An 11,036-nucleotide genomic window follows, 5' to 3' on the forward strand; every position below is an offset into this window, starting at 1 on the left:
GCAATAAAAAAAATTCTACTTAATTATATCATTTTTGACACTCACTTTTGTGCAGCCGGGATGCCCCGGTATTAACAGCAAACAACCAATGTTTGGGCAGTCTTTCCTGTCAGTCGCTTTTATTTGAGAAATGTTGTAATGCTTTTTAATTTACAACCCAACGCCTTCATGAACAGCCTTAAAATCTCTTCTCGCTTTCCCTAAATTATTGTGGCGATAAAACAAAAACAAAAAAACACTTGTTTCCGACTTCTGACCTTGGCTCCAGCCTAGCTTGATACTATCCGCCTAGTTTCAGTCCTAACTTTATTTATTTGTATTGTTTTCTGCAGGGAAAATGGAAGATGAAGCCTACACGGACATTTATGGCAAACCAATATCTCTGGATTGTCAAAACCACTGCAGCATTTGCAGAGAGTTTACTATCAGCTCGTCCAAAATGTCCATCGGCAAGGTGATGGTGTACACTTGCTCCGTTTGGCTGGCTGCCTATGCGGTGTTCTTCTTCACAGAGGTAAGTAGTGAAGTCATAATCATGATAATATCACCAAATTGGTGCTAATTGTGTAATTTTGCACGTTGCATCCTTTTTCCTACTTGCAGAACACAGCCGTGCTCACCGGCGCCATTCTGCTCACTCTATTGGGAATGATGCTGCACATCCACTTGGTGAAGGTGGACCACGAATCGGTGCTCATCATTGGCTCGGTGGGCATCCAAGTATCCTCCAGCTACGCGTCGGGCCGGGAGACGAGCACTTTTATTGAGATGAGTCAAGTCAAGGATGTGGTCATCAACGAAGCCATTTACATGGTGGTTCAAACGAATTGTTTTCGTTGTGCTTCATCCACCATAAAGCTAAAGTGTTTATTTACAGCATCAGGTCATCTACTACCTTTCCATACTGCTGAAGAACCCCTCCGATTCCGACGGCGTGTCAAGCGTGGTGCCGTTGTTTCAGGTGAGAACTTAGCGCTATCTGACCGTTAACGGTTATCATATATTTGGTTTGTGTGTTTTGTTTTGCAGAGCTCAAAACCAAGGCTCAACTGCTTGACTCAAGTGTACAAAAGCTGTCAGGAGGTTCTGTCAAAGTGCTGACAGACAGCTCACCCACACCCAGGCCAGAACCTACTATAATATTTACTAATGTAATAGTAATAGTAAGTGTATAAATGTACCTGTGCCCTTATAATGTGCTAAATCTTGACATACCAAATGATAAAATGACCATAAATGATGTCAAAATGAAATGTAGTGTTATATTTTTAACCAAATTTTTCAAAACTCCTGTTACTTTCAATATTTACACATGAAATATTTGGTAATAAATCTGAAAGAACATTTTGCGACCATGTTTTCTTATTACTAACCTGAATTGGTTTACATCGATTCTGGCAGCAGAGGGCAGCATTGCACCACAAACTAAACGCAGTGAGTAAATTCTGTTTAAAGCAGCAATAATCACGCTTTCAAACCATGCTAACACAACTTTATCAAAATGTTATATTATATTTACCAGCGTTTTAAGTGTTAAGGTCCACTCACCACTCTTACCTTGTGTTTTCTCCCCCCCACCATCTGTGGCCATTTTAACCCTGACAAAACAAGCAACAGGGTGTGATTTTTTTTTTTTTAGCGCCAAAGCATATTACAGCCCCCATGAAGAGCGAGCGACCCCTGACAGCCTAATGGTGCCCCCCTGGGAGGTGCGAAACAGCCGGGAACAAGGCCGGACCTCGAGGCTACCATCTTACGGTGACAACCCTAATAGTAAATGATAGGGCATGTCGATGTGGACTCTTTCAGCCCTATCCGTCGTAGTCTTTCGTATTGCCTCACTCTCGTGCCGCCTGTAAATGTATACAGCCGCACTGTTGACACAACACAATCCCTTTGTAAGGTGTTAAGTGTCATCATCGCTATTGTTGCTGGAGTTTTGAATTCAAATGGGTCCGCTCTTTAACGGTCCATGCGGGCAGGTGTAACTCGCTGTCAGTTTGGATTTGAATCCGAAAGTGGACCGAGCGTGCGGCCCATTGGGGTGGCACGGTCCAACCGGTTCTGACACGAGACTGCTGGTTTTGTCGGGACGTACAAAGATGAGATGGTTGAGTGACACTCACGGGCCACTATATTAGGTCTGCATGAGATCCAAGATCTGGAACTATCAAGTCAGACTAAGTGGAAAAACGTTGCCGACCGGATGACGTGGGGGGGCGGGGGGGACGGCGCACCCTCACAGTGTCACCTGCGAGACGTGGGGAAAGCGAGACGCCTTTCGTCAGACACGCTGGCAGCCGATAAGATGCAAGGAGACGAACCGGTTCCGCTTGAAGTGTGTGTTCGGGGGGGCAGTATAGCCGAGCCGACTTTGGCTCAATGCAATTTATTCTAAACAATTACCGTAATTTTCGGACTATAAGTCGCAGGTTTTTTCATAGTTTTTACTTGTATACATATATATGGGTTTTTTTCACTTTTATGGGCATTTTATGGCTGGTGCGACTTATAGTCCGAAAATTACGGTACCTCAGCACTTAATGTGATGTTTGTTGTGTTGGGTCATGCTCAAGATTCGTCTTGACCTTTTAGGAAGCTGCTGACGTCACGTCTTAAGGCAGGCCTGAAGTCATACGCCGCACACGTTCTTTCCACTCTAATTAGATGATGAGTGAGGTATGTACCGATGCAATTAACATACCTGATGATTATTTTGTTTTTTTAACTTGGTTTTGCAACGAAGGCCGCATTGTAAAGTCACAGCGTTTCTTCTGTTTTGGTTCTAATCTTGCACAAGTGGTATCGACACCTTCTCCTCCCTCATCCTAACCTGTGAGGGTGACACAAACAGGCTGAGCAAGAGGATTTATAGCTTTGTGAGTAAAGAGGACGACGCGGCAACAGTCACTCTCGATACGAGAGCAGGTCCAGACACGCCTTATTTACACAATCCGCTCGGAGGCCATCGCACGGTATCGTCGTCAACGGCGCCAGTCACCACGGATGATGTATCGTATGAATTAGCTCCACCGTGACTCTCGGAAGATTGCCATGATGTCATATCACTTCTCATCGACACTTTAGGAAGATTGCGTGATTCCCCCACAAGCTCACATGGCTCTCTCCCCCACCCTCACCCGCTGATGCCACTAGTGTGAGAACGCCTCCCCCACTTGATTCCCAGAGATAGCTAAGTGTCAATCAAACTCTTGCCATCGCGGGGAGGGGGGGGGGGGATAACGGTCACTCCAAATTGATCGCTTGTATTGATTGCTTCATCTTGCAAGTATGTGCAGCATGTTTGATGAAAATCTATTCCAATAAGAAAAAAAAAATCAAACAAATGTGTAGCGACCTTTGTGTTTGTTTAGCTTTAGCGGTTTTGAAAAAGCACCGCAAAGCTCGGTGGACCTGTTGGTGCACCTGCTGATTTCCAGGCCTGCCTGCCAACCTTTTTTTTTTAACCAGGGCGAAACTGGCCGGCCGCCAGAGGACGACTCGGTTGATGACTCCTGGAAAACCCTGGGAAAAGAACCAACTGAAAAAAATACATGACTAACCCATGAGAAGGTGAGTTGAGTTTCTGGGAACTTAAATCTGGTCCGGCAACAACAAGGCCCTCTCGCTTGTTCGAAGGCATCATTCAAAAAACGACACTTTATTTCCCTTTTGATGTTTGGCTTTGAACAGAAAACCATAAAACGGCTCATAAATAAGGGAAGAGCGGTCTGACGGCTGATTTTGACCTACTGAGCTTTTGTTTGCAGAATCCACATTTCAAAGCGTCTTCCGCTCAAAACGGTTTGATGCCGAGTACAGTTAAGTCCTCAATGTCCAAAATGGATAGAGGAAGGCATTTTTTTTTTTTTAAGGGCCCGCCCGTTCAAAGACAGCAGCCGACCGAGCGATGGATGCTCGGCTCTAATAGCAAACAGACGGCTGACGTCTTGTTGTTTTCCCCCCAGTTCGACCTGTTCCCAAAACTGATGAGGTCACAGTCTGACGAGTAGATAGAGGCCGTCCAACTTGTGTGAATGGATTATCATCAATGGGCTTTTTCGTGGATCCTCACCTTGAGACTCGAGTGACACAATCAGTAAAAGAGATCCCAGCATGGAGCGGTCACGCATTAGAATGGCTCGGACCCTCACTGAGGGGGGATCTCAGGTTAATTATCACATGCTTGGGGAGGGGGGCAGGTAAGGTGGCTTTGGTGGCCCCCCGTGGAGAGTGGAAATCACAGCCTGCTGTCCCCCTCCAGAAAAAAAAAAAAAAAAGTAGGATGTCGATGTAAAGCGACTTGTCCTGGCTGGGTCTAAAAATATCCATAACACAGAGGCTGTAATTTGCGCTTCATTTATTTGTGTCACGTCGCTCTGACGTGTAAATAAAAAGACGCCAGGGTTGGAGGAGAGTGAGACACGCTAGCACATAAGTGATACAAAAAAAAGAAAAAAGATGGCATTGACAGTTGTTTGAACAAACAGAATTCATTCACATCACTTCCGCAGGAAGCATAATACAATGTGTTTGGTTATGATTAGACTGGAGTGCAAAATATGGCTCGCCAACCCAGAAAAAAAAAAAAAAATCTTGCAAAGTAGAGTTTAGAGAAAATTCATTGCATACCAAGATGTTAAGAATCTCCACTGATAGTCATCGAGAGGGCCAAAGGTCGAAGCTGACTCTTATCTGTTTCTTGCTCTTCCAAACTTAAAACTATGTCAAGGCGAAACAGTAACATGCGTTCCTTCACGCAACATTGCAAAAAGTCACGTCACATCATTTAGGCACCAAAAAACCAGTCTGGGCAGCGTCCTTTTAGCACTCAGCTAAGAATGCGCCATCTTGCAGCCCAAGCTAACGTGTGCTGATACGACACACGCAGGAACATGCAAATTGGTCTCGTTTGCATGTTGAATAAAATAACCAAAGACCTCCTGTATTGTGTTAGTCCACCTGAATCCAGACTTGGGTATTCTGAGCTAGGGTGGTCGCGAACGAAACGACAGTCCTTGGCTCCAAAACCTCCTGATGCCATTCGCTGAATGTCACTTCACATAAATGAAAAACTTGCGTTTAAAGTTCCGACCGGCTCAGATGAAGCAAAAGAACTTCTTCCAGCTGCACCTGGAGAAGGCTTTGCTGCGCCTGTCCGACGAGCGCCGTTTCTTGGCCTGCCGTGCTTTGTTCTTAATGGCGGCAAAAATGGCGGCGTCAAACGCTTCTTTGAGGTTCTTCTGGGTGAGCGAGGAGCACTCCACGTAATCCGCCGCCCGGATCTTCTCCGCCATGCCTCGAGCGCGCGAGCTGGCCACGGGCTTGACGCTGGCGCGGTCCAAGCCGATGAGAACGTTGACGTCCAGTAGGAGGTCCGACTGCGTGCCTACCAGGACGATGGGCGCGGTTGGGTTGCAGGCGCGGATCCCGGGCACCCACTTTTTGGTGATGTTGTGGAAAGAGGCGGGGTTGACCATGCTGAAGCACAGCAGGAAGACGTCCGTGTGTGAGTAGGACAGCGATCGGAACTCATCAAACTCCTCCTGAAAGAATGGAGTCAATGAAATTGTCATCATTTAAATTTGTCCAGGGAGCCCAGTTTGAAACTGTGCATTTTAGCTCTTTAAGCTGTTTTATCTACAATGACCCAGAAGCTATTAAAGGCCTATAAGCTGCTCTAGTGCCCTATTGTTGTGGATTGGAGCGATTTAAATAAAGTTGACAGACACTTCTTTGTTGTCGCATAAAGGGGAAATGTTAGCAGGTAAAGATGTCGCAATAGAATACACCAAAGGAGGGACATTGTTGAGTCTGACAAAATTAATAAATTAATACAAAATAATATTACCTGTCCTGCAGTATCCACCAATTGAACTCTGACTGGGGATCCATCCACTTGGACCTGACCTGTTGGAAACCAGTTTTAACTTAAGCCATGGAGTACACAACATTAAAATTGTCCTTAAAGCCAATTTAGGAAAAATGATATTTGTTCTCTTATTTGACTGAAATAATGTCTTACCTGAGAAAACGTCAAAACCGGTCTGCTTGTAGTCCACCGGGTATCCATTGGAGGTGTAGCTGACTATCATACTGGTCTTGCCCACCGCGCCGTCGCCCACCAGCATGCAACTGATGACACCCGGCTCCAGCTCGTCCTCCCGGGTCAGCCCGCAAGCGGAGGGGACGCGGGACTCGTGGTAGAAGTCCATGTGAGGTGGCATGACGGGCCGTAAACTCTTTGCTTCTTTCCGCCCTGTCGCAATTCTCACCATCAAGTGTCTTTGATGGCTTCTCTCGTATGACTCTGCAAGGTTAGGCGATTTTTTTTTTAGGTGAACTTCATTCTCCCGAAGCTTGTCATTTGAATAACCCCGCCCATTGTACGCTTAGCTCCTCGTTGGTTGTTGCTCCAACAGCGACACCCAAAGGCGGTTAAGAGTAATGTCGTCTTTTGTTATTTTCATATTATACAAGTTGATAACAGATTTTTTACTGAGAATAGTTTCTTATTAAATAAGAATTTAGTTTATTTATAAAAAAAAACAACACACGATCTAACTCATTTGCAAAACAGCACCCACCAAGAGAAAGTTCTTCGGTGTTACAGTGACCTCCAGTGTCGAGAAATGGTATTGCATCAACTATCCGATCACATGAGTGCTGTCACCTGACTTACTCCTTTTACCAGCGCTAGCTGACAGCTAACCAGAGGGCTAGCTGCATAGTCATGTCATTTTAGCGTCTTCTGCAACCTATTTGGAATCAAGTAGCACGTCAAAATGGCTTCAATATTGGACGAGTACGAGGACTCGCAAAACAGCAGGCAAAGCGCGCAGCAGCACGGCCGCCTGGCGAGCGCCAATATCGGGATAACACACTCGGGTAAGCCGAGGAAGCAACCGGGAGTGATCTTTAGATTCTCGGATAATGCTGTTTAATAAATGTTTAGGTTATGTCAATGTGCGGCTGGAGGAGGAAAAACCCATTTTCAACAAGCAGAGGATCGATTTTACGCCGCCCGAGAGGATAAATCACCTTATAGTTTGCAACAATCAACTATGCATGAGTTTGGGGAAAGACACCCTGCTGAGGCAAGTAACAATCCCAAATGCTCACCTTTTGATTGGATTAGTTCGGACAAGCTTTGATTAGGCCTCTCATAGATGTTTAGTGGGGCCTTTCAAGAGTTGTTAGGTGATAAAGAGGCTGATTGGAATGTTTCTTTGTTTTCTGCGCAGGATTGATTTGGCTAAACCTGATCACCCCAATCAGATTGAGCTTGGAAGGAAAGATGACAGCAAAGTGCATAAACTCTTCCTGGATCCGACGGGTAAGATTAACAAGTGGTGGAGGAAAATAAAAAAGGTGGACTAGTAGTGGTATAGACTTGAACAAGTTGTCTTCTGACATCAGATGGAGAAAATTAATTTTTCCTTTTTTCAGGCTCCCACTTGCTGATCAGTTTGAGCACCAGCGAGTGTCTGTATCTGAACAGGAACACACAAAAGGTGCGGAGTCTGTCTCGTTGGCGGGGCCACCTAGTGGAGAGTGTGGGTTGGAACAAGCTGCTGGGCAACGAGACCAACACGGGCCCCGTCTTGGTCGGCACGGGCCAAGGCGTCATCTTCGAGGCTGAGATCTCTGCCACCGAGGGGAGCCTCTTTAACACCAACCCGGACCAGTACTTCAGACAAGTGCGTCTTCGCGAATGTCTTTATGAAACGATCCGCCGTGGGGCTTCACTGTAATCTCGTTCCAGGTCCACTCCCTGGAGGAAGACGGGAGGCCGGCGCCGGTGTGCTGCCTGGAGGTGGAGCGTGGCCTGGAGAACAAATACTTCATCATCGCCACCACCCGCAAGCGCCTCTTCCAGTTTGTGGGCAAGGTGGCCGAGGGCACGGAGCAGCAGGGCTTCAGCTCCATCTTCACCCAGAACCAGGACCTGCTCCCCAGCTTTCAGGAGTTCCCGGCCAACATGGGCTACAGCGAGATCACTTTCTATACGTCCAAGCTGCGTACCTCCCCCAAGGCCTTCGCCTGGATGATGGGGAACGGGGTGCTCTACGGGCAACTGGACTACATCAGACCGGACTCGCTGCTGAGTGACGTGCAGGTAATGGTTGGGTGCGTTTCTCACAAGATGATGGGGAATTTTGATCCGCTCTGATGTCGTCTTCATCAGGTGTGGGAGTACACCACCGACATCGACCTGTCTTTCAACAAGCCCATCTCCATCGTGCTGACCCAGTTCCACTTCCTGCTGCTGCTGCACGATCGAGTCAAGGCCATCTGCACGCTGAACGGTCAGGTGGTTCACGAGGACGTGTTCCCGGACAAGTTTGGCCCCCTCAAAAGGATGATTAAGGACCCGTCGGGGGGGTTGGTGTGGATCTACACGGAGCGGGCCGTGTTCCGCTACCACATCCAGCGTGAGTCCCGTGACGTGTGGCAGATGTACATGAGCATGAACAAGTTCGACCTGGCCAAGGAGTACTGCCGCGAGCGACCCGAATGCATGGACATGGTCCTGGCCAAGGAGGCCGAGCACTGCTTCCAGAACAAGCGCTACCTGGAGAGCGCCAAGTGCTACGCCATGACGCAGAACTACTTTGAAGAGATCGCGCTCAAGTTCATCGAAGCCAAGCAGGAGGAGGCCCTGAAGGAGTTCCTGCTGAAGAAGCTGGGCAATCTGAAGCCGAGCGAGAGGACGCAGATCACCTTGCTGGTCACCTGGCTGTCGGAACTCTACTTGAACCGGCTGGGCCAGCTGGAAGACGACGGCAAGGCCAGCGTCCTCTTCTGGGAGACCCGCGACGAGTTCCGCCAGTTCCTGAACACCTCCAAGCACCGCGAGTGCCTGTTCAACAACCGCTGCACCATCTACGACCTGCTGGCCAGCCACGGCAACGTGGACGACATGGTGTACTTCTCGGTGGTCATGCAGGACTACGAGAGGGTGGTGTCGCACTACTGCCAGCACGACGACTACTACGCCGCTCTGGACGTGCTGGCCAAGCACTGCGACGAGAAGCTCTTCTACAAGTTCTCCCCCGTGCTCATGCAGCACATCCCCGAAAAGGTGGTGGACGCCTGGATCCAAATGGGCAAGCGGCTGGACCCCAAGAAGCTCATCCCGGCGTTGATGAACTACAGCCACAAGGGAAGCAGCCAGCAGATCAACGAGACGGTGCGCTACATGGAGTTCTGCGTGCACGAGCTGCGCGTGACAGAGGAGGCCATCCATAACTACCTGCTGTCGCTTTACGCCAAGTACAAGCCCGACTCGCTACTGCGCTACCTGGAGGAGGCGGGCACGTACGCCTCGGAGATCCACTACGACCTGAAGTACGCGCTCAGGCTGTGCGCCGAACACGGCTACCTACGCGCCTGCGTTCTGGTCTACCGCATTATGGAGCTGTACGAGGAAGCGGTGGATCTCGCCTTGCAAGTAAGTTCAATCGCTACAGCACGACCAAGGAGCCTTGATAACGCCTGGTCCGCAGGTGGACGTGGATTTGGCCAAGAGCTGCGCTGACCTGCCCGAGGATGACGAGGAGCTGCGGAAGAAGCTGTGGTTGAAGATCGCCCGCCATGTGGTGCAGGAGGAGAAGGATGTGAAGAAGGCCATGAACTGCTTGTCCAGCTGCGACCTGCTCAAAATCGAGGACATTCTGCCTTTCTTTCCCGACTTTGTCACCATCGACCATTTTAAGGTGAGTCACGTGGCTTCCGTCGGGACTTTTCCTACCGCTCTCGGTTGGTTTGTGGCTTTCAGGAGGCCATCTGCAACTCCCTGGAGGAGTACAACAAGCACATCGAGGAGCTGAAGCAGGAAATGGAGGAGGCCACTGAGAGCGCCAAACGCATCCGAGAAGACATCCAGGAAATGCGGAATAAATACGGCGTGGTGGACTCCCAGGATAAGTGCTCGGCCTGCGACTTTCCGCTGCTCAACAGGCCCTTCTATTTATTCCTGTGTGGACACATGTTCCACTCCGACTGCCTCCTGCAGGTATGCTGCACAACATAGGTTGGATAGTATTTATATGGATGATACATGTTGACCTTTGCACCCTGTAGGAAGTGATGCCTCATTTGTCTGCCTACAAGCTGAGCCGCCTGGAGGAGCTGCAAAAGAAGCTCTCGGCCTCCACGCAGGCGTCCAGGTCGCGACACCGGCCCGTGCCGAACGAGGAAGGCGACGCGCCAAGCCTGGGAAAGGGCGGCGCCAGTCGCGAGCAGATGAAATCCGACCTGGATGACATGGTGGCGTCTGAATGCGTGTACTGTGGAGAGCTGATGATCAGATCTGTGGACAAGCCCTTCATCGATCCAAAGAAGTTTGAGGAGGATAAATCCAGCTGGCTGTGAATGAGATGGACTTGAGTTGGATGGAGCAGATTGGGACATTTTTCCGTTTGCCTTAGCGCCTCATCTGTGACAACTGCTGAGCACTGTTAGCTTTTGGTTTAGACACATTCACACAGCTCAATGAAAAGTTTCAAATTTGGGATTAAATAACGATCGTCCGGTGTTCATTTGTATGTTATGTATGTTAGACTTTTCTTTTTTTCCAGACAGCCTGCGCTCAATATTTTTACAGCTTTGTGTCTTAAAACCATGGAAAATAAAACATTAATTTAATGCTTTTTCATGTTGAAGCTGCTCTAACCTGTCCTTAGTTTTTATAACCTATTATTTTTATTTTATTAATAAACGAGCTCGAAAAAAGGGAAATAGAAACATTGTGCTGTGTGGGTAAATTGAATTAAAAACAATCAGACTGAATGTAATAAAATATTACATATTAAAATATTGAGGTAAAAAAAGACGAAATACGAAAACCCCGTTTCACAGCAGTTATTGTTAAATAACGCGTCTTGTTTCACTTTTATCATCAAAGTGTTTAATAATTACGTAACGGTTTCCTTTCGACTCGGCCATACCAAATACGGAGTTCCCTCGTGATGACGTAAGACGTAGCTCGGCAACTTTCGCAACGGGCAGACACTACTAGTCGATATCAGAAA

At 48.1% G+C, this 11,036-nt stretch overlaps 3 protein-coding genes across 3 annotated transcripts; 2 read left to right on the forward strand and 1 right to left on the reverse strand.

The window, feature by feature from the left end:
- Positions 1-66: 66 nt before the first annotated feature.
- pigh (phosphatidylinositol glycan anchor biosynthesis, class H) lies at positions 67-4,620 on the forward strand. Its single transcript, XM_061270159.1, has 6 exons — positions 67-514; positions 604-813; positions 878-961; positions 1,030-2,338; positions 2,596-2,679; positions 3,472-4,620. Exons 1-4 carry the CDS (start codon positions 338-340, stop codon positions 1,099-1,101), a joined length of 543 nt encoding a protein of 180 aa, XP_061126143.1. The 5' UTR covers positions 67-337; the 3' UTR covers positions 1,102-2,338; positions 2,596-2,679; positions 3,472-4,620.
- Positions 4,344-6,331, reverse strand: rhov (ras homolog family member V). Its single transcript, XM_061270158.1, has 3 exons — positions 6,026-6,331; positions 5,852-5,910; positions 4,344-5,546 (listed from the first exon to the last, which is right to left on the reverse strand). Exons 1-3 carry the CDS (start codon positions 6,276-6,278, stop codon positions 5,100-5,102), a joined length of 759 nt encoding a protein of 252 aa, XP_061126142.1. The 5' UTR covers positions 6,279-6,331; the 3' UTR covers positions 4,344-5,099.
- A 306-nt stretch (positions 6,332-6,637) lies between these two features.
- On the forward strand, positions 6,638-10,850 carry vps18 (VPS18 core subunit of CORVET and HOPS complexes). The gene is made up of 9 exons (XM_061270155.1): positions 6,638-6,888; positions 6,956-7,097; positions 7,245-7,336; positions 7,450-7,700; positions 7,766-8,119; positions 8,189-9,454; positions 9,510-9,719; positions 9,782-10,018; positions 10,087-10,850. The coding sequence occupies exons 1-9, from the start codon at positions 6,786-6,788 to the stop codon at positions 10,375-10,377; spliced, it is 2,946 nt and encodes a 981-aa protein (XP_061126139.1). The 5' UTR covers positions 6,638-6,785; the 3' UTR covers positions 10,378-10,850.
- The last annotated feature ends 186 nt before the right edge of the window (positions 10,851-11,036 follow it).

The sequence above is a fragment of the Syngnathus typhle genome, linkage group LG22 (genome assembly GCF_033458585.1).
Source record: "Syngnathus typhle isolate RoL2023-S1 ecotype Sweden linkage group LG22, RoL_Styp_1.0, whole genome shotgun sequence".
Lineage (NCBI taxonomy): Eukaryota > Metazoa > Chordata > Actinopteri > Syngnathiformes > Syngnathidae > Syngnathus > Syngnathus typhle.